The sequence below is a fragment of the Kryptolebias marmoratus genome, linkage group LG8, assembly GCF_001649575.2.
Source record: "Kryptolebias marmoratus isolate JLee-2015 linkage group LG8, ASM164957v2, whole genome shotgun sequence".
Lineage (NCBI taxonomy): Eukaryota > Metazoa > Chordata > Actinopteri > Cyprinodontiformes > Rivulidae > Kryptolebias > Kryptolebias marmoratus.
In genome coordinates, this window is record NC_051437.1 from 19,611,970 (window position 1) to 19,638,679 (window position 26,710).

At 40.3% G+C, this 26,710-nt stretch overlaps 2 protein-coding genes across 3 annotated transcripts; both read left to right on the forward strand.

Moving 5' to 3' along the window:
* Window positions 1–13,126: 13,126 nt before the first annotated feature.
* Window positions 13,127–14,443, forward strand: foxl2l (forkhead box L2-like). Its single transcript, XM_017417654.3, has one exon. The coding sequence runs from the start codon at window positions 13,198–13,200 to the stop codon at window positions 13,990–13,992; it is 795 nt and encodes a 264-aa protein (XP_017273143.1). The 5' UTR covers window positions 13,127–13,197; the 3' UTR covers window positions 13,993–14,443.
* Window positions 14,444–15,644: 1,201 nt separating this feature from the next.
* On the forward strand, window positions 15,645–25,371 carry tmem201 (transmembrane protein 201). 2 transcript variants are annotated; one of them, XM_017417888.3, is made up of 11 exons: window positions 15,645–15,870; window positions 16,649–16,769; window positions 16,856–17,050; window positions 17,142–17,321; window positions 17,576–17,940; window positions 18,035–18,235; window positions 21,870–22,090; window positions 22,580–22,642; window positions 22,749–23,042; window positions 23,253–23,381; window positions 23,685–25,371. In XM_017417888.3, the coding sequence occupies exons 1-11, from the start codon at window positions 15,764–15,766 to the stop codon at window positions 23,780–23,782; spliced, it is 1,974 nt and encodes a 657-aa protein (XP_017273377.1). In that variant the 5' UTR covers window positions 15,645–15,763; the 3' UTR covers window positions 23,783–25,371. The 2 variants fall into 2 exon arrangements, with proteins under 2 accessions (XP_017273377.1, XP_024862042.1); XM_025006274.2 differs by lacking the exons at window positions 21,870–22,090; window positions 22,580–22,642; window positions 22,749–23,042; window positions 23,253–23,381; window positions 23,685–25,371 and having other exon boundaries at window positions 15,646–15,870; window positions 18,035–21,411.
* Window positions 25,372–26,710: the final 1,339 nt, after the last annotated feature.

The following is a 26,710-nucleotide window of genomic DNA, read 5'->3' on the forward strand; positions in this document are numbered from 1 at the left end:
TAAAACAGATTCCTGCAGAACATCAGTGGTTTGTGTGAATGAGGTATAGTTCTTTTTGATAAAAAGCCTTTTTTTTTACACTTTTTTACACAGGCCTAAATTATTTAGTCTTCTTGTGGACGTTCAAGATCAACAGAATTGCAGATTTGTTGCAAATGTCTGAAACCCATCTTCATTTAGTTTCTATAATTCCACGGGGGAAACGTGGGGGATGTAAAAACATGGGGGATGTTGTCATGATGGGTACAAAGTGGGCTGAAGCGAGTACAATGTGAGCAGAGGTACAACAAAATAACGTGCACAAGCTAGAAAACAGTTTTGAAGCCAAGCACATGATGGCCATGATTTTCAAATTTGCAGAACATGGCCACATGGTTTGGTGGTCACACTTAAAATTCAGTAGGGCTGCAATGGCCTAATGCACAACTGCAGTCTACTGAGATATTGACCTCATTGTACTACAGCTTGGTCTAAATCTTGACTGAAATTTGATAGAACATCATTATCAAATATAAATTTATTGGATTATAAATTTCAGTAGGTCATTGATGAAAAATTCAGATCCTTTGGGCAGCACCAACAGTTTGGAATTAGGGAGGTATTTGTTTAAACCGGATGGGTCTTGACTTTTTAATAGTGGGAGAATCAGAAAGGATTTTCCAGATACATTGATTGACACAGGAGGATACAGACTCAAGATAAAAAGCAACAGGATCGGTGTAACTGTTGTTAAAAAAAAAACATCTGCCTTATCTGTTCTGCAGGAGATATTTTTGCCATCTAGCTTCAACAGAGTTTTATAGAATCGTAGAACTTGGAGAAAAATGGAGTGTTTGAAACAGGCTTAGGGTTCTCTTTTTCATCCCATAGCCCTTGAAGTAAAGATTTACAGACATAAAATTTAAGAAACGCAGCATTAACCTGCTCACCAATCACACACGGTCATATGTAACCTTTCTCCTTGTTCACACAGAGATGCTGCTACGACACTCCTGCTTTCCAGGGGAATGTAACCCACCCCCTCCATTACCCACCCGGAGGATTAGCCTCCTACCCCCACATTTCTGCGCACTACCATCCCCTCTTGGCCTATTATCATATTTGATCCACACCTACCCCTCCTTTGCTTATTCCTCCCTCCCACATGCACCACCAGCAAGGCATGCCCCCTTTTCTTTTGCCACTCTCATGGAGAAGAAGAGGAGGATGAAGAGCCGGGGGCTTTCATGGGGAACAATCTGCCAGGGGGACGAAGAATGAGCGGGCACTCAATTAAGGGCTGCCCATTGAGCCTGCGGAGTGAGCCTGAATGTGGGCCCCCTCCAAAGGAATGGAGTCCTATGAATAGATTGTGGGCCTTCATGAAATATTAAAGAGCGGACGGATTTCCCACAATATTTGTACACCTCTCTTTGTGGGGATTTCTCCCTCCATTGAGCCTGAAACTGTTAACACATCCGCTCTGAAGCACGGCCAGCAGACTGTGCTAAGGAGCACACGGTCCGAGCATCAAACGCTCCCCACCCACTTCTTACTTGCCCTGTTGCCCCGGCTGTCCATTTCCCTTTGTCTTTCCTTCCCCATTTCTCTCTTTCCCTTTCTTATTGGGTCTTCCTGTCCTTCTTATATTCATGGAGGGGATTACAGCAGTTTTAATGACCACCTGTTCGTCTTCCAGCACTATGCTGCGGCTCACCAGGCCAAGGAGCAAGCATCCGTCTGGTGTTAAAGGGTCAAATTGCTAACTCGTGACCCTAAACTACCAAAGCCACTTGGACAACTATCCTTTTCAGTCACATTTACCATTAATCACCTTGAATTTACAGTTATTGTCTCAAAAATATGGAAAACACATCCACCATATCAGTAGGCTATGTGAACTAAACTGCGTATCTTTCAGAATTTATCAAAATTCATCCTTTTGTCTGTTTCCGCCAGCATTAAATGTACACATGCAACCAATTTTTAAAGACATTAAGACTGTCTGTTCAGTTTGTTCAAAACAGTTAAATATATATATCTTGGACAATTTAATGAATTTACTGGTTGTAAATAGCTTTTTGAACTGCCTCAATTTGGAGAAATGGTCTTTACATCTACAATCATGCGTGTTTAGGGTGCCTCTAGGTCCAGGCCTCACTTGAAAAAAGAGAGGGGATTTGCCTCAATAAACAAAGGTTAAAATAATGTCTGAACACAGCTAAGACCAAAATGTTTTTTATAAACCTTTAGACCACCATCAGTTTCACATTACACTGTTATGTATATGTTATTTACTATTCAATAGCAGGTAGCCGTATCACTTCTGCTGCAGTCTGGAGTCACTTCCAGCAGGATTTTCAAAAGATTTCTGCTGAAACAACCAAGCCAACCAAAACTGATGTCAGTGGAAAGGTTTATATCATAGTGTATGCACAAACTGCTATAAAACTTTAAAGACTGAAGTTATTTTAAGAAGGCAAAACCTGCCCTGGAAGTGGGTCTGCTCAAGCAAACCATTATTAGCTCATCAATATGATCTGAGTGGACCCACTCCCAAAATGGATTTTGCCTTCTTAAAACAACTCTAGGCTTCAAACTTTCAGGCAAACACTATTATATAGATCTTAACACTGTCATTAGTTTTGCAATACCTCATTTTCCCTCATAAATATGATTTAATTCCTGCTACAAAAGACCTTGAAGTGAAACATGTCTGAGTCCCAGTTGATTAAAGGTTGGCAGTGTTTGTCATTTTTGATCAATTATATAAACTGAAGCATCTTCAGCTCACACGTCTTGTGTAAAACCATCAACTGCAGCATTATCCCGAGCTGCAACCTGGTGAACAAGTGTGTCCTCCTGGCATTTTGTCTTCTTTCTTTCTTTCGTCTCTTCACACACACTCTTGGCGCAGCTGGACAGAGACAGGGGGCTATGTGGTTAAGTAGCTATCTCAAACTTACATTAGCATCCGAATGAACCCATAATCTACTGTGAGTCAACATTAGTTCATGTCAGAATAGAGGGGTTGAAGAGCCGAAGCTCTCATTGCAACGAGTGTATATATTGTTTGTAGTTTCATTATTGAGGTGATTTGTAAACATGTAAAATTGTGATTGAAGGCATTAGTTTTACAGATTATCAGTGCATTTATATAAACCAGTACATGCAACATTGCTTGAAGGGAATAGGAAGCTATTTTCATTGCACAGCACTTCTGAACAGTCAGTATCTTACCTGCAGCAGACAGCAGTCACAACAATAACACTTTGGAAAATTAACTTTAAAAAATCATGAGGAATCAAGAAGAATGTCTGTCAACAAGCAAATTTCCAATGTCTACAACTTCTCAAATCTCAAAATGATCTTTTCGGCTGAAGTGAATTCTTTTTCACAGCATCACCAGCATAGGCAGGTTATTTAAAGATTTATGCTGAACACTGGTCATGTTTAAATATATCCAGTCCTCAAAATCATTTGATGTAAAAGTTGTTGTTTGTCTTTCAGCTTCTCCCCTGTACAGGGGTTGTTACAGTGAGCAAACTCACTTCAGCACTCAATCATTCAGGCTCAGGATTACGAGACTGCGGCACTGACCAATGAGCCACTGCAGCAAAAAGATGTTTTTTTGTTGCCTGAACAATAAGCTTTTCAACCAACTGTAATATTTTATTGTAAATAAAAAGAAAATTTTTGCCTTTGCTTGTTTTTTTGATCAGGTACTGGACTAAAATTAAGTTAAAAATCAGCCGAAGTCCAACAAAAAACTGTCAAAACTTTCTTAAAGCACAAAGACGCTATTGATCTAAACCACTTCAAAAGATAAGAAGAAAGTCTGGCTTCTTGAAAAGCAAAAAAACCACTATTTTTTATTTGAAAGCATTGATTGAATAAGTCTGTTATCAGCTTGTTTACACCCTTTGTGAGAGTTTAACTGAGAGTTATTAAGGAACATGTGGCTCTGCTGCCAACTCCAGCTGATCACCAGCTGACGAACACATTGGGGAGCAGGTCACTTGGCCGGGCCTCCATATGCTGTGGTCCGGCGTCCAGGCTTCAGCACATGGAGGGCAGCTGGGGGTGTAGGGGGGGATAGTTAGGGGGCAGCCACTCCATCAGCACTGTAGGAGGGAACCCAGCAGGAGGCGCCGGGGGGGGAGCTTTTCTAAAGAGTGCTCAACTTTTCTCATACTCAGCTCACTTTGGCCTGTTGCGCATCTCCTCCTTTCGTACCTTCTCTCCCCTCCTCGGCAGATTGACTTGCTGAAATATGATTTTCATTCTGATCGCGGCTTCTGCGTCCCACCCACTCATTTCACTATAACCTATTTTCTATTTGAATTGAATTGAGACCCACTGCTTTGTTTTTCCTATCATCTTCTCCCCATCAAAGTCAATCACGAGAAGTCGGTAAAAGGAGGAAGGGGCCAGGGATGAGACGAATCCGCTTGGCTTTTACCTCACACAATGCTCCTCAGCTGAATTCCCACATAAATTGCTGGTCACCCGTCTGAATGGTGCCCCTTGTTGTTGTGGTTCTTCACATGAATTCCAAAGATCCCGTGGACACATTTTCCTCTTGTCCTTGACTTCAAAGCTATATGTTACTGGAATTGAACACGGAGTCGTTACCAGGTCCACCACTGGATGTTGTTTACCAAACCTGTCACCAAGTTAAGGAGCATTTAAACTATGTAGTCCCCACAGTGCATTACACAAAACATTTTTCAAACACTAAAGTGTTTTCAGGGCAAAAGGACTCCTTTGTTTTCATTATCTTTATGATGGGTTACACCCCACAGTGCATCAGCACATAAAGGATCATCCAGCCTACATTTTTAGTCATTGTGTTTGATGTCTGGGGTCATGGTATGAGGGCAAGATCGGCATAAATCTACTTCAGTCCTGCACAGGATGACAGTTTTCTCTTCTTACTCCCATGCAATGCTGCATTCACTGTTATGTTACCATAATATTAAACTAGTGAGTTGTGAGCATTATGATAAAGCTTCTTATCATATTGGATTTCAGGGAGACTGAGCATATAATATTATAAAAACCAGATAGATACCTCCATGTGCCACAGAAAGTTGAGTTATTTGTGCCTCCTGCTGCACTCCTCATGAGTTGCAGTCTGCTGCCCTCTCCTGGCAGAATTAAGAAAAACAGCTCCCTGGATGTTTTGTGTGGTTTACAGTTTAAAAAATGCAAAATGATACAAAAGAACGATTAAAAATTAAATATGAAAGATAAATTACAATGTAATGTACAATTTTCTTGATCTAGTTATGGATTTTTAACCTGGTTTTACTCCTTTGCCACAAATGTGTTCATTACATTTGAAATATTGTAACTTTGCTTAAGTGTAGAGTATATTTTCATGGTTTAGTATTTCTTATTCTATATTCTTTATTTTACTTGTTTAGTTTCTATTAATTCTGTTTGTTTTTCTACAGATTCTGATATTTATCCCTGGTACTGGTTATGATATTATTAGCACATTTTATTTTTAAAAGAATTATGTTTTTTAGTTTTTTTAATGAGAAATATTTGCTCCTCTAAACAATTCTGTTAATAGATAAGTCATTATTTACGGAGACACAGGGGGAACCGTATCTGATGGGGGAACAGGGCTCGACGTAACAGCAGCAACTCGAGAACATTACTGCCCCCTATATGTCAAGAGGACAAATAACATCTTTTCTGTTTAAATTGCCAACCCGCCACAGTGGCGGGTGTGTTGATCAAATTCACCCGCCACTTCAAATATTTACCCGCATTTAGCCAGTGGCGGGTGCTAATTTCCACCCCTGGTTGACATTGCTGAAAGTTGTCTACAATTGACCTATGACCTTTGCTGAATGTTTTACTTTTTGTCTTTTGTGAGTATGACAGGTTTAAAAAAATAAATTACATGTTTTTTCTTCATGTCCACAAGATGGCAGGAGAGAATAATATGAGCCATAAACGAGGCTGTTGACCTTAAAACACAAAAAATGACTCAAACTTAGTCAGTTTTGCAGAAATTGCGCTAACATTTGAGATGTTAGTAGCTGAAACTGATCACCAACATATATTTAGAGTCCGAACAGATTCCACAAGATCTATGTTTAAAATTTTGTTATTAATGATTTAAAGGCAACTTTATCTGTCAAGTCAACTACAGGATGGATTTTAATGAAACTTTCAGAAAGTGATGATTTATTATGCATCTACAACTCATTATCTTTTGGAATGGGTACAATTCACGATGGACACCAACGCTAATCATTCTTAGCCAACACAAACATGGTTATAACTCAGTCAGTTTCACAAATATTGAGCTAAAATTTGATGTGGTAGTAGCTGAGAGTCATCTACAACAGATACTCTGAGTGTGACCTCTTGTGATATTACATAACAATATTTTCAAGGTTTGACCAAAACAGCTACAACTCTGTGATCTCTCAACAAAAAATGATCTAAAACTGTTGCATGAAAGGTGGCGGGCGATATGCATTGCTTCAAGAAATGCTAGACCTTTAATTTATTACAGTATTTTAAGCGTGTTATATTAAAATAGTGCAACAACTAATACACATTTCTTTTTCTAAAATACCAGAAGATTTTTCTTCTGATGAACTGAACCCTTAGTTCCGACTTCTGTTTTAACGGTGATTGTTAGTCTAGTATGAAACTGTCATGAAAAAACTAAAATGGTGTTCACAAGATGCCAAGGATAACAAACAAGCAAGCAAAAAAAAAAAAAGTAACACATGTGGGAGCATGCAGGTATAATCTTTCAGTCATGGCTTGGCATTTGGCAGCGTCCTTATCATATAAATGTGATCTAACTCTGAGTTACATAGAAAGCATTTATCGGGGGGATGTCACAAACATCACTGCTATCTTAGATCGGCCTCTGCAGTTCCAGCTGGTCTGTGGAAAACGGTGAGAGCTGAGCTCAAGGCTGGAAACCTTTGCATGACAGTTTGTAATGAAAGGAGCACAAGTGGCAGCAGGCCGATCCTGCGTTAGAAAACAAGTTAAACAGGACACCTGTCAGGTTAAATCTGTCCTGTAACTCTAGGGGAATTTGCTCAAAAGTCGTTCTGGGTCAGAACACAGTTGTCATCACAAAGAGCAAATTGAAAAACAAACTATAGTTGTTTCATAGTGGAGCTTTTTTTTTTTTTGCTGCACTCTTGGCTTTTAGCTTGTGTGGGCGGTTTCTTACTGTACCCTGACACATTGTGCAACAAACTTCCTCTTTCCAATCTGTCACTTTGGAATCCGTGTTTTTTTTTTACCTTTACTTTTTTTTCTCATTTCTGTTAATCATAAACAGAAGACTCATTCTGCCACTTGGTCAGATTGAAGATCAATCTGACCAAGTGGCAGAAAAATCTGTTTTAAAGTAAGGCAGCTTAGAAAAGGGCGTTAAAGAGGTTTGCAGCTTGGAGTGGTTGGATGAGGTGTGGAGGCAGGACAAGACTGGTACAGAACTGGTTGACAGGCAGTCATCTAGAACCCTGCAGAATGATACATTGTGGGAAGACGAGCAGGTCAGAAACATCATGGCCTGAACAGGAACCTTAAATACTACCAACCACTCCTAACAAAGACATCTGCCAACATTCAGTATCTAAGCAACGAGTGATAGACATCTTTAGCACTTGTTGCCATGTCAGGTTCATGTTACCATAACATCCATTTATTATTCTGAGCTGTTTTGATTTTGATGGAAATTTCTGGTTTGACCTAAGAGCCATTGTTGTTTGGTTTGTCACTGATGGACTTCCAGACCACCTTAATCCTTGTAGTCTGTGAATTAAGGAGGTCTGGGAGTGGTGACTTAAATTACTACTGTTGGCTGTGAGCTACAAAACGGCCTTCTGTGTAGAATGAGCCCCCCTTTCATCCCTGACGCAGCTTTGCAGGTGTCCTGAGGACGACTCAAATGTCATATGTGTTCAGTTTGCTGTCAGACTACAGACGTTTGTTTCTTCTTGCAGGTCTTATTCAGTTCCTGAATCTTCATCATGTTCTAACCGCCCCACTCCCAGATCAAATAAAAATTCCTGAAATAAGGAGTTAATAACTTGTTTATGGTTTGTCGTGTTTTAGAGCAGCACCATATTTTTACATGTCAGGGAACCCTAACAGGAACCTGCCCCAAGGACCTGCAATATTCCATGTATTTAATGTTTTTCATCAATGTTATGAAGGGTTTTATTTGTTGTCACCTTTGGTATCTTTTTGTTTTGACAGCTGTGACAAACTGAAGACTCAATATCTAAACAAACACACACTGTTGTGTGATGATTATTAATTTATTGTTGATACAATCTAAGCCAAATTTAGGGCCAGTGACCTCACAGTTAGAGTACGTTTATACAGAGGAGTTTATGATCAACTCAGTGACAGAAGCTGCCCAAGACTCATATAAATCCCAAACCATCAGCCCTCCACCACCGTGCTTGACAACTGTAATGTGATGTTTGTGCTGATATCCAAACATTGTGTTGTGTATTACAGCCAAACATTTCCACTTTAGTCTCGCCTGTTTAAAGGACATTGTCCCAGAACTCGTTCAGTCTTTTTTTCTTGTCTTAAACCTGAGTATTTATCATGCTGAGTTCCGTAGAGTCTGAGATGCAGCTCTTGGGGTTTTGCACTTTCTCTGAGTGCTGAATGGTCTAATCCCAGTGGAGTTGACTCCTGGTGAACATGGCTTTAACATTGTTTTACCTCATTGAATTTTTATTATGGCTTGGTACAAAGGAAAGATGGTGCACTTATGTATAACACACAATGATAACCAAACAGAGATTTATTTTAAAATGATGGTATTTGGTGTTGTGCTGACAGAAAAGTTAAACTTGTTATCTCCTACAGGAAAAAAAAAACTGTGAAGTGTAACAACAAGATCATTCTGTGTGGTTCATCTCACAGACACTGAGTTCGGATCTTCTTTACCTTCATAGCTCACACAAACACATCGTTATTTTCACCCAAATCAGCACGAGGAGGAAGAACGAACATGTTAATCCACCAGATCGGTTTAGATGAGTTGATGTTCTGGAAAGGTGAAACTCTTCAGTTATCTGTGCATAAAAGGTATTTTTGGAATGACACCGGGAAGCTTCCTGATTTAACAAGTAAAAACGAGCAATTTTGACTTTTGGGTTCAAGTAGCAACAGGAACTTGATACAAAATTCACTCTTTGACATACAATACTTAACTAGTTTACTTAGGTGACATATTTGAAGCAAACTGATAAAAATCTGAAGGCTTTTTCTCATGCTTTCAGGTGTGTTGTTAAACTTTGAACACAGTGTACAGTCTGAATGTGAGCTGCTGGACAAATGCAACAAAGAGAAAAAAATACGCTTGACTAAAAGTCAATAATTAAAATATACATAAAAACTGAAATATATATTTTACAGTGAAGTATAGCTACATTTCTTTTATATTTAAGTAAATCTAATTATTTGCTTTAAGCTCTAACAGTAGATAAGATGTTTAGTTTTATGCTGAATATGTCAGTGCAAAAAATACTCTATATCTCTATACTTCCTGTTTTGGGTGCTTTAAGTGGGCGGAGTTTGTCACTCCAAGGTGAAGAGGAAGTCGTCACACCTGGCTGCTGTTCAGCTACAAAAAAAAATTGAATCAGCCATTGTTTTTCTCTTCTTTGGTTTGATCTCGCCTCACATTTTGGTTTCTTTTTAGTGCTCCCTGCTGAAACTTCTGACTCAGAATATTTCTACTTTGTTATATCTTTCAAAAAGTTATTAAACCATACAATCAATCCATCCACCCAGAGATGGATCGATAAATTGGAGCTAAGTCCGCAGAAATGAGGGCATTGCCGCAGTCTCTCGTGGTGAAGAAAGAACTGAACTGAAAGGCAAAGCTCTTGATTTACTGGTCTATCTACGTTCCAACCCTCACCTATGGTCAAATGGTATGGATTGTGATAAAAAACAAACAAGATCTCAGATACAGGCGGCTGAAATGGGCTTCCTCCAAGGGTGGCCTTGCGCAACCTTAGAGATAAGGTGAGGAACGCTGTCATCTAGGGGTAGCTCGGAGTAGAGCCGCTGCTCCTCCACACTGAAAAGAGTCAGCTGAGGTGGTTCAGGATCTGATTAGGATGCCTCCCCTGGGCGGAGACCCCATGGCAGACCCAGAACTTGCTGAAGGGATTATGCATCCTCTCTGGCCTGGGAACACCTTAAGTTCCCCCCAGAAGGAGCTGGAGAAGGTCACTGAGGAGAGGGATGTCTGGGTTTGTGACGATATTATTTTAAATTCAACCTGGGTGTTTTTTTTGGTTTTAAATTGATGCATAACTTAATGGAAGCATGGAGAAAAAATTTAAATAAACTACAAATATATAAATCTATTTGAACTCATATCTAAGCGTCACTTCTTTTCGAGGTATGTGTCATAAAGCAGCTTCTTTAACTTGGTAAAAACTCCTATATTTGTTTTTTTCCAGCACTTTGTTCCATCAGCCTTCACTCCATTGCTAAAGAAAATGCAAATCCAACAAATGCAATAGAGCAATTTACGGAAAAACAAATTTTGTTAGCATTTACAGTTCTGTCTCATTGGGTTTTACATATTTTTTTTTTTACTAACTCAGCATTAGCTCAGGGGACAAAGGCTTATTCTCACTCATTCATTCGTTCATTTGTTTGTTATATACCCGGTTCATCCTGTTCAGGAGGCAGTTTATCCCAGGTCATCAAGGAAGAGGTACAGATATGCACTGATTAAGCCTCGAGCCCATCATAATAAGTCTTTTGTTGTTTTTTTTTAGTGTAAACTTGTGGACACATTAAATAAATTAATTCATGTTAGGCACAAAAACTTGTTTAGCTTTTGGTCTTGATTATTGTGACTCCACCCTGAGAACACCTTTTTGATCACAAGTGCAGCATCTAAACTGTGTTTACGCCAAAACAATGAAAGAGAGATGAAAGTATGAAGTTTTGACATTTAGGTGCCAGAGAAAAAACAGTGGTCAAGCATTTCATTTAAGTAAAATGCATAATTGGAGACTAAGTTTGATGGTAAATCTTAAAATTCTGATAACTTTGTGTGCCTTCTCTCCCTGAAGATATTTGTTTTACTATTTATTGTTTTATTATTTATTTATTGTTTTATATATTTTATTAAATTCCTCTAAACCCTTGAGCTCACAGATTTGGGTCTGTAAAACAAATTGTAATCTACACTGATTGGGGTTCATGAAGCCACTTTTTGAACTTTTATGATACAACAGTTTTTGAATTCTTCACTGGTTTTGATTGATGAAACTCTAAAATTGCACGTGGGTCTTTGTTTTGAGTCTGAAAAGCTTTATGTCAAAACTTTTAAGAACTGGCTCAGGTTATAATTGTAATTGTTAGTTCTTCCTGCTGTGTGTTATATTTGCTTCTTACGGAGTCCCTCAGGGGTCATGAAAAGAAATAAGATTTACGGTTGTCAGAATTTGTTTTGTTTTTTTTGGTTTAGTCAACTGTTCGCAGGAATTTGAAGCAACATTGGTGTCTATGTGAAAAAGACAAAAACTCAACAAGAGACAAGGATTTAGGGACCATCTGCAACATGCAAAACCAGGCTGTAATTTTCAAAAACATCAATAGTACTGTTTATGTTTTCACCTAAACCCCATCAGATACTTATGACTCAGACAATTAAATCTCCTTTAATTGCGGTGAAATTAGAAACATGTTTGTGTAAGTTTGGAAATGTTCTTTACCCTTGTGCTACTTTCATGACGGTTCCTCAGCAACTGTTCAGTTCAGAGTTGTTTGTATTTTACAATGATTTGTTTAGAAATTAATGAATAAGAAAGTACAAATTTGTCTAACTTTTCAATGTTGCTGAATCCAAACGATAATCTGTCGCTTCCTCTCAGACAGAACTTTATCGCAGATTGGGGGAACAGTTTTTTTTACTTCATGCACAAGTTTTAATAAACTGAGGAAACTGATTCTTAAAACTTAAATTCTTATTTATGGTCACAGAAGCATTAACACTCTTTACTTTTGTGTTTTGGTTGCAGCCGTGTAAGAAAATAACTGTAACTGAAGGACAAAAGCTTTCATGACCTTTTTCTCTCATTTTAAAGTCAGACACCCTAAGACCTTTAGAAGAAACCTTTAAGTCTTTAAAAAATCTTCATGAAATAAAGTCGTTAATCTTGAAATGCATCAAACTTAATTTAGCAAAATAAATGAGCAACATGATGTTTTTTTTCATTCTGCATGTCCGTAATTTGTTCAGATTCCTTAGAACTGTAATTACTTGCTTTACATTAATGACAAAGGCTGAAATTTGCCACCTAATCCTCACCAGAGGGGTGTTTGTTTGTCACCTGGATGCTCCCCTTTTGATGGGTTCAGAAAGACAGACTGTCTGCAGAGCAGGTGATCATTATCTGCTGCCCGTTGCTCATTCCTGGCTGTATGTGGGTGGTGATGCCTGCGCGCCTCGTGGATTCGCCGCCTTTCACCCAGGCCCATGGAAAAACCCAGCCACGTGCCTCGGAGCTGAAACCGCGTATGAAGCCATGAAAAACACATACAAATCAGCCTGTGTCAAGAGGTCAGCTGCAGCTATTTTTGCACCTTACTTGAAGCATAAAAATACAACTTGAAGCATTAGTTTACATCCACAAACAGACAAGAACAATAAGCAACACTGTTGTTGGCATACATCAGCTTAAGTGAATATACTTGTAGCTTTTAAATACAACAATCTACAGGTTGTTTTGGGGGTAAAATAATAGTATCTGCAAATGTCCCCACTTGTTTTTTGATTATTTGTAGCACATCACATCATAAGAGTGTAATGTTAATTTAGCATTGTGCTGAAATTCAGCAGGTCAACATTTTTTAGATGACCCTTTTTTGTCCACCTGTTGCAGAAGTGACTTGGACAAAATACTGGGGGGGGGGGACTTTGAAGTGGACCTGAACCAGTCTTTGATGGGACCACAAAAGTGGGAATTTACTGGCTGCTTGAAAACACGCTCCTCTGACCCTCGTTTCAACCTAAACAGCCAGCTGTGTCACACAGCGTGAGAAAAGGAGGAGATGAAAGAAGGCGAGTGGCGCACCTGAACCGGCCTGTGGGCGGAGTGTCTGCTCCTGCAGCATCATACCGCGGCCACGCGTCCCTGCAGGACGCACAGACGCGCAGTCCTTACCTGAGGCATGGATGCGGAGGAGCAAGCAGCGAAGCAGGGAGAGGAGGAGCAGCAGCTCCCGGACTTCGGCTCCGGCGGCCCCGCTGAAGCCAAAGGTCAGGAGGACGCCGTCCACCTGGAGAAGCCGCCCTTCTCCTACGTGGCCCTGATTGCCATGGCAATCAGGGACAGCGGGGACAGGAGAGAAACTCTGAGCGGGATTTATAATTACATCATCTCCAAGTTCCCTTATTATGAGAGGAACAAGAAGGGCTGGCAGAACAGCATCAGGCACAACTTGTCTCTGAACGAGTGCTTCGTCAAGGTGCCCCGGGAGAGCAGGGGGGACAGGAAGGGCAGCTACTGGACGCTGGACCCCGCGTTCGAGGACATGTTCGAGAAGGGGAATTACCGGCGCCGGAGGAGGGTGAGGAGACCCTACAGAGCCTCGAGCGTGCCTTACCTGACAGGGCCCCCCGTGGAGTACCCCGAGCCGCTCTACCTGCAGCCGTACGTGAGCGGCGCGCCGTGGGAGCTGCGCCATCCCGGCTCGGCCCAGGCGGGCGGTTACCCCGGAGCGCAGCCCGTCTCCGGGTCCACCGGCGGCTCCTACTGCCCGCCCGCGCACTTCCACCGGCCCGTGTACGGCGCGTACAACCGCCACCCGTCGGTTCTGGTTCCGCACAACGGCTACCCGTACGGCGGGGTGACGCAGCCCCTGAGCCCGGACGGAGGCACCGTGTCTGTGGGCTGCAGCTACCAGCAGTTCCCGTCTTACGTGAGACCGGCAGAGGCGCCCCTGGCGTACTTCTCCGACCTGTAGGGGAGCGGGGGTCTGAGCTCACCTGGTTCACCATTTCAGTTCAGTTTGTCAGGTAAAAAGGCTGATGTTCGGATGAGGTTTGAAGACTGTTGGTTGTTCTTCTGTTTGTTTGCAGCCCGCAGGGTGCGCTTCCATAAGCACAAAAACGATATTTACTCATGGCAAAAAGTCAAGTATGAGCTGGATATCAAACAACTAAGTTTGAGATAATGACTTTTTTTTTGCTGAAAACATTGTTTTTTGTCCATTTTTTGCATTGTTTTATTCTCTAAATATAGACTGCATTTGTTTCCATGCGACATTATTTATTATTTTTCTCTATTTTTTGTCATTCTTTTGAGCTGCTATATTTGATGAAACGGAAGCACTGACCATTTTTTTATTCCATTCTAAATGTTTCTTGATGTGAACTACATCATGTTTGTTAAAATAAAATGTTATTTTTGCACGACATGCCCTCTTTTATTGACTCAATCCCTGCTGGGACTATAACTTATTATTATTGATATTATCATATTATTATTAACTACATTGATTGATTGCATTCCATGAAATCTTATCTCATTCATAAAGACAGCTTATAGATATAAAAAATGACACAGTTTATTTTAAAAACCTGGAACTTGTAATAACATGAGCACAAATTTAGAATTATAATTTAATGTGAGGAGTCAAGGTTGATGGTTCACCCAAATATCTTATAATGGACAAGCAAAAGCTTAACTATGCATATAGCTTGAACGTATTTATTTATTTACAACCTATATTAATGATGGATGTAATTAAATAAGAACCATAGCTGGATTTTGGTGATACTGACAAAACGTTAAGGTTTTCAGGCAAGCTGACTTTTTCATGGAGGCGTTCATAGGGTACGTTAAGTAAGTCGGCTACTGTAAAAGTAAATTTAGCACCAAATGTAATGTGTCACTTTCTCTCTGAGCCATACGTGGTGTTATAATCAGTGGAACATTTAACAGGCTTCTGTTTGATTAGGGATAAAGGTGAAGCGCTGATATCGCGCTGCGTTTGTAGCGCCTCGGAAGTGGGCATAACATCTAGCCAATTGGGCAAGTGATGGCCTCGAGACTTATTTATTTATTTATTTTTGCTTTGATATCAACATCTAACACTCGTCAACACAAAAACAAACAAACAGATTAAACATGAGTGCCTTTGGTCTAGTGTGTAATCAAGAATACCGCAATAATGAGTTTGCTTTTACTGTGAAAGCCTGCTTTTAGATTATTGTTGTGAAGAAAATGGAGGGTGATGATGAGAAACCTTACTCGAGTGACTGACAAAAAAATCTTTTAATTCGTAGCAATTTGTGTTATTTGATTTTTTTGTTGAAGATATAAAACTTTATATTCCCAAATGTCATCGAATGCAGCGTTGAGCCAAAGGAGGAAAATGACGACGTCAGTCCCTCTTTCGGCCGCATTCCAATACTGTTTCTACTCCAGTTGTCTTTCAAAAAGACTCCACATTATACTTTATAACACGACATAAATCATTGATATATGTTGTGGAAATTTATATATTGTGTTCACATGTAATAAAATGAAATATATATTTATTTATTTCAGTAAACGGTGAACTAGAAGAAAAAAGACAGAACCTGTTGGAACGCAGCCGGGTGGTTACGCACATTCCGTTTCCGTTACATGGGCGTGAACAAAAGGAATTGCTTACCGCGTGCGCTCCCGCGCCGTGTTTTGCCTCCTTAAACCGTACGGCAAAACTCCCCCTGCGACGGATCCCGGTAAAAATGGAAACGTTTAACAAGCTGTTTGAATATCCCGAACTAATGTACAGTGGAGTCGGAGCTACGGCGGTCGTCGCAGGCGGAGCGCTGATCTATAAGATCGTTACCAGGTAAGGAATGTTTAGGATCTAGACCGAGCGCTTTAATGAAATCTTCAGCTAACCGCCTTGCCATTTTGATGCTATAACAGTTAGCCAACATTTGTAAATTTTGTTTTTGGGTAATTAGAGCAGGCATTTGCGGGACACAAACTTGTAAACGCATTCCGTTTTGTTCACCGGCGGTAGTTACATGTCGCTAGCTTGTATGCTAACTGTGCTAGCCGCGCTAATCGTGTGAAGCACATCTATCAAGCGGTTTGTTGACATTTTTTTTTAGACCTTGGAATCAGTACATCGACACGAACGACGTTTGAAAGGTTTTATGAGCAAAATTAACTACCGTAAACTTGTTCACCACCTATACTGAACGCACTGGTGAAGTTAAAAAAGAATGCAACAGGATACGTTGTTAAATAATAACAAGTACAGATAAAATAGATGCACTCAAAACTCCAGTAGTCAGTTTAGTCGATGTGTTTTACTGGAAGAAATCTCATTTGAATATGTGGATATTTTGTAGCTACATTTGGATGTGTTCTTGTGTATACAATAGTGTGATTTTTACATATGTTGGTTGCTTATAATTTAGAAACCTTGTGTTTTTGTGGGGCGAAAGGTTTTGTAAACAGTAACTTGAGAAACAAATAAGTTCAGGTCTGTAACTATTACACACCTTTCGTTCTATAAAGATCCATTTTTATGTAGTTACCGTATTGGAAAATGTGTGCCAGTTTGTTTGATTACCATTGTAATGAAGTGAAACTTGTTTGTTTTTTTTTTTTAACAGAAAGAAGCCCACTCATGCAAACGTGAACTGCTGGTTCTGTGATCAGAACACAGTGGTTCCTTACGGAAACAGGAATTGCTGGGATTGTCCAAACTGCGACCAGTACAACGGTTTCCAAGAGGTGAGATTCAAGGTTCCTTCACACATGAGAATCCTTTTTTAATTTTATTTTGAAGTAGTTTAATTTTATGGCTGTCCTTTTGCTAGAATGGAGACTACAACAAACCCATCCCGGCTCAGTACATGGAGCACCTGAATCACGGCGTATCCGGAAGCCTCCCGTCCTCGCAGACACCCAAGTCTCTGCAGTGGGTCAACTGTCAGATGCTGCTGTGCAGGAAGTGCAACAATAACCAGTCTGCAAAAATCAAACAGTTGGCTTCATACATCCCCAGGGATGATGTGTGTACTTTTTTCTTTGTTGTAATTAATGCAACAAAAGCCCAGAGAATGCTTAATACCAACTTAATGTTTCTGTTTCCTTCCATTTTAGGACAACTATGATGAGGAAATTGAAGCCTACAAGCATCACCTAGAGCAGACCTACAAGTTATGCAGGCCGTGTCAGACGGCAGTAGAATATTATATAAAATATCAGAACCGCCAGCTTCGCACGGTGCTCCTAAACCACCAGCTTCGATGCACTCGAGAGTCCGACACGGAGTTCGTGAAGGTCAGTGCAAAAGCGTCAACGTTGAGGAGCAAAGTTTCAGATTGAATAAATGTGTAAAATATTAAAAAAAGGTAAAAGATACTCATATCACTATAACTATGAGTCTTACTAAAATATTTTCTGCATTCTCACCTGTTAAAAATAATATTTACCATTCAATCAAAAATGCTGCCTTCTTCAGTGGCACATGAAATTGTTGCATGTTCTTCTGCAGTGCCAGGTTCAAAAATAGAAACCCATTCTGTTTCCCACAGAGCGCCCATTCTCTGTCCTCACCGACGGGGGTCATACTGCTGCGGGTCCTTGTCTTCTTGATATGTGCTTTCCTACTTGCCGCGTCTCTCTACGAATTGCCAGAACAACCCGTCTCGCCGAGTGGGCCGCAGACGTCAAGCGGCGGCGTCGTTCCTCCGAAGCCTCAGTTCAAGAATGAGTCCACCCCCGACAGCAGCAGCAGTGCAGCTGCGTCTGTGTGGCAGAGTCTGCTGGAGTTTTTCCCGGACAGGGCCTTGGAAAATACCAAGCTGGTGTGGCAGCACGGAAGGGACAACCAGCTGGGGATAGTCTCTGCTGGCCTGTTGACGTGTCTCACAGCTATCTTCTTAGCAGGACCTGTGAGGTAAAACAGTCAGAATGTTTTTTTGTTGTCGTTTAAGGCGTTTAAACATAGATTGGTTCAAAACCATTTTTTTTCTCGTCTCGTTCGCTTTCAGGCTGAGGAGGATTGATGCTGTAGCCTCCGTCCTGTGGTTCCTCATCCTGTGCCTCCACCTGGCTGAGAGCTACCTGACGAACGCCGTGAGCTGGATGGACACAGCCAAGCTCGTTGCCGTCTCCCTTTGTTGCCTTGTCAGCTTTGCTGCTGCTGCTGCGACTCGCAAACCCCTGGGGCCGCGAAGAGCCAGATACCGAAGGTCAGAACCTGAGCAGTGATGTGTGTTCACGTTGGGAGCCTTCACTCTGCGTGCTTTTGTCTGATCAGATCAAAATGCATAAATACGTAGCTGTGATCAGCGTTTCCTCAAATAAAGAGCTTTTATCAGCCTTAGCTGTTTGGGGTACCCACCTTGTACTAAAACCTGGCTTTTCTGTATTTATCATTATTAGCTTCGATGACTTGGAATCTGGAACGTTGTCCATAAACACATCTGCCTCATTTTCACATAAGTGTGTGTTCACATTAGAGTCAGCTGATCGTCAGTTCTGTCCTATGCTTTTTTCGTTTTCATAAGCTGCTGATTGGGAAAAAAACCCAAACAAGCTGATCAAATCTTTCAATCATTGAGTCCAAAGTGAACTGTTTCTAAACCGACGCTGGTAGATATAAGCTACAGATTGTAGAAAGTAATCATGTGTTCTCAGAAAGCTGTGCAAAAGTTTCTTTCATTTTAATCCTGTTTATTAATGTAAAATGTTTCAGCGAATCAACGTTATGATGGACTGATCATACCAGTTAAATCAACATGTAAGCTGTTATGATAAAAACTAGTATTCACATTCCTACCTAGTATTAACTGTTGTAACCTACACTACTGGAATATCTAAAAGTATTTGGATTGTACTAATATATTTGTTAACGGTTTGATGGATTTGTTTCACTAACTACAGGTTATTGCACGAAACACTTATTTTTGATTTTTAGACACAAGTTGTAGTTGTTGAAAGAACGTATTTGTTCATGAACTGCACAACATCTACAGCTGACAGAAGAGCTTGGATAATTCTTTTAAAAAAAGTGTTATTTTAAGTATTTATTGCTGTAGTTCTTTCGTTTAAGCTTGAATGACCTTTATTGGAACCTCTACTTGTAGCATTTTGAGCATTTCCACCTGAGTGACAGAGTTTGTAGGTTTTGAGTGACTGGAAACATAAATTTAAGGATCTGCCTCTGGTTTCGTGCCTGTGTAATAAGTGTTCAACAATAGTTACTCTTGCTGTGGTGCATTAGGACATTAAGCCTGTTGAGGTTAAACACTAGATCTTTTATTGGCTCTTACAAACAAAGGTGAGCTACAGGACAGGCTGTGACGTGGAGTACACGGTCACATCAGTGTTAATTTGATGTTCTAGCCTGAAAGAATTTCACTTTTTTGATAACTTATTTAACAGCTCCTACCTTATTAGGGTCCGTTTGAACATCTAACTCTTTTGCTGTTTGTGCCCGTTCGCCACTGCTGTGATCTCTGTGTAGACGCTGCTTTGTTAGAACTCATTCCTACTTGAATTTATTCTTGATTTTCACCTATAAGCCTGGAAAACGTTTCATCTGGACAGGATTGTGCAAAGGTTTTAAATGCTAGGAATGTACTGATGATCGTATAAATTGCAAGTCACAGAAAACTGTATTTGGGACATTTTTAACCCTCAGATTGGTAATGTTTTTCTCGGTACGCCTGTTTCCTGGGCTCTTAGCAGACCACTCCTCTGCAGATTTGGTTTATTTTTGAAATAATGGTCCTGTTCTGCCTGCGTTAAGCTCAAATCAGAGCTCTGTGGTGGTCAGACTGAAGGGGTTTTTTGTGCCTCATCATGATAGAAAACAAAAATGAAATGGATCAAATTCCTTCCCGACACAGAAGCAACTAAAACATTAGAAATGGTCCACGGTCTTTGTGTTTACGCTGCGTTTACAGCTGGTTTTGTTACTGAAAGTTGTTGCTGATTGGCCACACACCTGTCAGGTAGTCACCTGTTTGAGCGCCCGCTGTTCGCTGCGATGGATCAGTTCTTTAAAGCTGCTTAGATCAGTGAACACACAAGCTCATTACATTTGTCTTTTTGTTCGTTATGTAGAAGTTACGACAAATTTGTCCTAATGTTCACGGTTTATCTCAGAATTTAAAATGTGACATTTAGTACTCCTCTTCCCTCTTTCACCAACACTGATCAACATTCGTATTTGTTGATCTATTAAAAACACTAATGAACATTTTACGCACTAACATTTCACTTTTTACGTGTTTATTTCTGTTACGTTGTTTGACTTTATTGGAGTTGTATTTACTGATGTGAAAAAAGCGTCACTAACTACAAAGATCCCCTCTGTCTGGTTAGTGTGTTGGTACCAGTGTTAAAATAATCCTGTGTGTGTGTGTGTGTGTACTCCTTTAGGGATGTAGTTTGTGGGTTATGAGGATAGATTTGACAGCATGTCGTCTTTTTGTTGTTGTTTTGTTTTAAGCTGAGGTTTATGAACTGAAAAGCTGATTTTCCCGTGCAGCATATGGAGTAAACTGACGCCTTGTGCTGCAGCTCGTGTTAAAAAATGACATTCTGAACGGCATCTTCAGCTGATTATTTTTTTAAATGATTGAAATCAAAACCAAATGGTGCTGTTCAGGTGGAGTATTTTGAGATGCATTTGAATACTTCAGTTGGACTGAAACACCTGATTGTGTGTGCTTCAAAATAAACCCAACCAAACCCAGAGGACGCGTCAGTGACAGGACGGTGGATTTTCACCTCTTTGCTCCTTTATGCAAAGCACAACTCGCCAAAGTTTAACATGCTGCGCCCGAAAGGTTGTTTGCCACAAGTCTTCATGTTTCTAATTCTCTGTGCTTATAATGTCTGGCCTGGGTCTTTCTTATTTTCTAATTTCTGTATTTACACAAGCTGTACGAACGTTAATCTCACCTGGTAAAGCACTGTATGCAGTTAGGGTAATTACAAGTTTAAGCTACTATTTATTAAACTCACAAATTTATGATATTTAACAAAGATAGCTTTCTTTTAAAAGTGTTTTTACTGCTCTGTGTTCTTGTGAATATCAACTTTGTAGCCAACAAATGTGATTTAGCAGTGAATGTAGGAGAACCCCCCCCGGTCTGGTTTATTAAAGAGGCTTCGGTTACTAATTTGCCAAATTCTGATGCGTGTTCCTCAGTTCAGCCAGTCGCTCGTTGTGTTTCTCCTCTGACACCGCCGAGCCACAACATGGGTTTGTGTAGCAGCCGTTTCCTACAACGCGCTCTGAGTGATGTAACCGGGAGCCAGATTTATGTATTTATGTCGCTTTCAGATTTTTTTGTTTGTTTGTAGTAATGCTTGCTGTATGTGGAATATAATAAACGGTTAGAGAAAGAAAACAGCTTCTGCTTGTCTTCTTTGTGCTCATGTTTCTAATCAGCTTTTCCTGTTCTGCAACCATTTAAAGTAAAGGATTGTGTTTTTAATAAAAGTGTGTATTTCTATTCTTAGTTAAGTTAAAGATGTTGGTGCGTGTTGCTCCTTATTGAAATGTTTCTTCTGTGTGCACTTAAAACACTTCCGTGATTAAATCAGCATTTCAGACTGCCTCATTACTGATGTTTTGAATGATTTTATTTTAATCTAATTTAAAATATCTGCCATTATTGTGGTTTGGGATTATATATTTTGTTAAGTCTCATAGTAACAATATTTTGAAAGAAATTAATATCCTCCAGTGGAGTAAAATTCTATAACGGCTCAGTTTTTCTTCGGTCCGTCTCCTTGTGAAATGTCCCCGGCTCGTTGTTCTGACTCTGACTGCAGGCAGTGGACCATTACGTTGCTCTTGTGTTGCAGATACCTCGCAGGCGGCTCTGTGGCCCCGCCTTTCAGCGGCCCGCCTCCTTTTCTCAGCCCCGACCTGGACGAGTGCTTCGTCCCCTCCCCGCCCCCCAACTTCTCCACGCTCATCAACCGCCGGCAGGGCCCCCGCGAGCGCAGGGCGTCCCCCTCCACTCTGCCCGGACGCCTCAGCAGAGCCCTCTGCCTCGGGACCGTCCCCTCCCTCAGCAGGGCAGGTAACGCTAAAGTTTGATTGTCGGCAGATTAAAATGACCCCCCCACCAATCAGAGTCTGACTGCGCACCTCTGAGCTGGATGTTTTAAATAGTCCAAAAAATTAAAACGACATAATAGTAAGAAAAGGAAAAAAAGTTCACTCTTTCAAAATACGTGGAGAAACTCAGTTTTCTGTGGAAATGAATAAAAATGAATGCAGGATTTTACAAAAACAAGCTTCAAGTTTGAATACTTCAGTAAACTGTCTGTTTCCTTGAAACGCTACACAAAAGTATTTAGCTTTAATATTTCAGAGATTTGTTTTTACCTTTTTTGAAGGGCTTTAATAAATTAAACCTCATTCTTTAAAAGAATTGCTGTTTGTTTCCTAAAAACCCACCAGCCTCTCAGTACATTACGTGTGTGCATGCTGCATTCAGTCCTAAACCCCGTTTCTTCAGTTGTGCTAACGGTGAAATCACACATCCTGGTTTGTTTTTTCCTTTCAGATTCTGGTTACCTGTTCAGTGGAAGCAGACCCGCCTCGCTGTACAAAGACTCAACAACCTCAGGTGCTAAAACTGGAGCTTTTTTTGTCTGTGATCCTAATAATGTGACAGCTTCTCAGTATTAAATAAATTGTTATGGGTTTTGTTTGGTTGTTTTTTTTGGACCCAGATTACTTTTCCTTGAAGTCCGGCAGCCGGCCGTCCTCGCCGGGCCTCTCTCCGACGCCTTCGGTGGCCGGCTCTGTTACGTCCAGTTCCGGTTCCGCCAGACAGCGCCGCCCCCTCATCAGCCCCGCTCGCCTCAACATCAGCGGCCAGAAACTGCGGCTTTTCTCGCGTGAACCCGAACCGAAGCCCATGTCCCCGCCGCCGCCGTCTCCGTTTCCTTTCTACGCCGAGCCGGCCCCGTTCATTTACGACAGCTGCTTCTCTCGGGACCTGTCCCCTTTCCAAAGTCCGAACGGCAAGTGCAGTGAACTCTGACCTGGAGAAAGAAGCGTTTGTTGTTATAATATTATTATTTGCATTTCACACCGTCTGTTTGTCAATTCTCCACCAGATGGCAGCGTAAAATGTCCAGCCTTTCAGTTGCTTTCTCTGTGCCATAGGATTATTTATTTTTTTCGCTCTCCCTTATAGTTTCTTGACTTAACTTTCTGTTTTTACTGTGCAGATTTGTGCTCCCTGATGAAAGACGGCAGCGTGATCGAGGAGGAAGAGAAGCGGAGCAGCTCCTCGGACTCCTCTGCCTGCCAGGTTGGCACGACGACGCAGAGCCCTGAGAGCTTCACTCCTCCAAAAGGTACTCAGGCTTTTATTTAATCACACTTTTATAAATTAAACACAACAGTTTGAGTTGCACTGACTTGTTTTCAGTTCTGATAAAAGGCGGGATGTTTAGACAGAGGAGTTATTCGTGTTTAACTGCTGCTATAAATAAATAGATTAAAACCGAAAATGATCCCTGATGTGACCCGGTGACTATTTCACTGACTCGTGTTGAGTGTCTGAGCCCTTCCATGCCTGAAACTAAGAGATCTGTTTAATTGAACACACAGTAGGGGAAATAAACTCAATGTAAAACATGCCGCCTTTGTCTCTCCAGGTTTGGCGAAGCGTCTCGTCTGGCCGGGCCTCCTGTTGGCGAGCCTGACGTCCAACCTGCTGTTCATCGGCTTCTACACGTACCACAACTGGAGATGAAGCTGCACGGAGGGGCCGAGCCTCTGGAGTTACACGTTTCATATCCGCCGACTTGTGTCCTCTCTGTGGCGTCGGGACACCTCGGCCCTCTGCTCAGTAGCGTTCTCAGGTGCTTGATGAAGACTCGGAGGGCAGGGGACATGTCTCCGTGACGGACCTCTGGTTTTATTTGAGTTAGCAGAAAAGTGTGAGCTTAAATCAGTCACTGTTTTGAATCTGAATCATCATTCGCCCATTCTTTTTATTTTTTTGGTCTCCACTCCTCACACACAGACAGCTCCAGCTGATTTAAGATCAGTTCTTGCTCTGATGCTTGTTGGTGTTTTTTAGAGCACATTTAATGAAATGTGCAGCAAACGTGTTGATCAGCTGATGCCGACTGAGGGGAACGTTTTCTCTCCTGACAGTGATGAAGAGTGTGTTCCCTCCCAGAGCAGAGCTATAATTCGGGGTATCAAAGGACAATAATTGATGAAATATTAAGCTGCATGTTTTGCTTCTGGTGTAATGAGTTTTTACTTTTCAAATGTGTGAAGAGAATTGGCGTTTGCTTCTTTTTTCCTCTGTGTAAATCCAGCTGCAGAAGAATCTCCGGTGCTCTCCTGTCAACGTCACACATCAGTCCATCACTACTGAAATGGTTTGTTTTTAACTCAGTCCTACATTTTTATTCATTTTTTTTTTCCAGTTATGGAAAAAAAAAATATAACTGCATTTATAAACCAGTGGATCTGTTCAGCTGCGGTATCACACCTTGCACAATTTTTCCTGGATATTTTATTTTCAGTTATTTAAATATCTGATTTAAAAGTCTTTGATGCGGCTGGTTTGTTTTGTTTTTGTTTGTGTGAATGTTGAACTTGTGATTTAGGAGAATTTGTACATTTTGGATTCGTCTAATCTCTGGATTAGCAGGTTACACTCGTATGTAAATCTTATTTAAATTGGAAATAGTTGGAAAAAGTTGTTTGTTTGTTTGTTTTTCTTAGACACGTGATGCTGATTTGAAATTTACAATTTCTTTAAAAGTAATCTTCAACCAAAGTTTTAAATAATGAAACTAATGTTAAAATGAAGTTTGTGAAGGAACTTAAACTTGCTACTGAAAGACCTCAGAAACACTGTTTTAAGACAGATGTTAAAACACTATCATTCGGCAGCCTTCTCAGTTTTTGAAGGTGCTGTAAATTGTACATACGTATGCATTTCTCCTCAGTATGTACTTCCTGTCCTTTTCTTCTCAGAGGGCTGGTTCGTTAAGAAAAACGAGTTACGTTTACAGATGAAAAGGTTTGTTCGCTCCAGTAAAATTGTCCCGAAAGAAACGCCACATTTGTCATGTGTTTTTAAATTAATTTGTCTGGTTTTGCTTTTTAGGAAATGAAAGTATATTTTTGAGTTCACATCACTGCAACATAAGGTCAAAGATGGTTTCAGAGTCAGACAAAATAATGTTTCGAAATTGTTTGGTATTCTTATGTTAAGCAAAGCAAAAGCATTACTCTATAATTTAACACTGAGTTCATCTGTACCTGTGATTTTTAAAAGAGATTTAAAAAAAAAATAAAAGTCTGTATCTTATACTTTCAGAGCAGCAGATGTTGAATGATGTGTTTGTCGCCCCCTGGTGGCGCTGGAATAAAACTACCTGCAGTTCAGCAAGACCTGCAGAAACTTGTTTAGTGTAATAAATTAAGGATTGTTTGAGTCTGTTGATAACAAACATTTTCGCTCAGATGGTGTCAAAGCCTCGAGGGGGAAAAAAAGTTGACATCTAAAATATCACCATGGCAACCAAGTTTGTCAAAATGATGTGATGCAATAAACGACGCTGTTATTTGTGAAAAAAAAAAAAAAAAGTGATGCGGCTGTGCTCTCTTGAGTTTCTCACAACTTTCAAACTCTACATTTAGATGTTTTAAATGCTTCATTTCCTTCCGTAGCGTTTCTCTCTTAGGCTTGTTTTTCACTCACTTTGTATTTTTCGACTTTACATTATCTGTCAAGTCAAAACCCCCGCTTCTTTTTTTTATCACTTGATTGGTTTGGGTCTCCCCTTCTCTGTCACACTTAATATAACTTAAAAAAAAAAAATATATATATATATATATATATATATATATATATATATATATATATATATATTTACTTCTCGGAACTGCTCCACTTACTTAACCTTTCTCAACCACACGACAACCCCCCAAAAGAAGGAAGCTCGAGCTTTAGCTGAACGGTTCCTCTGAGTTTTTAACTCTCCAAAGCTTAAAAACCCGTGAACACGCCGTGGTGCCTTTCTTTACCTTCGAACCTAAAATAATCATTCCTCAGAGATACAACAAATAAAAATGGGCTGATAGTTAACATGAAGGATGTTAACTATAGTCAAAAGCTTAAATTAATCTGTAATTAAGCTGAGTTTTAGTGTTTTTGTTTCTTTCACAGACAACAAAGAATTATATAGACTTAAACAAGAGCATAAACTATACGCACGTTAAATAAAACAGATGTGAAATCAAGATTTATCTGGTTAAAACTTCATATCTACAGGTTAATGTTGTATAATGATACATATCAGTGCATTCTTGTACAGGTAATTAAGTCACAATTCAAACATTGTAAGTTTGTCCAATAAATTATGTGTCACTCCTGCTTAGATAAAGTTCCCCTAAGCTGTGTTAGAAATAGGTGTTTTATGCCCTTGATGTTTTTTAAATGACTTTTAAACTGTTATCTTCTTGATGTTTCCATGTCCTTTCTGTCCTGTTCTCTAAGGTCTCAAGTCCTCCGGTTATTGAAACTGTCTTAACTTTGTCTCGTGGGATTTTACAATTTCCTCCACTGATTTGCTCCATTCGCCGTCTCTGAGGGTTTCCCTCGAATCTCTCTCCCACACAGGTCTGAAACCTGTGTCTGAGCCATTAAAATCAG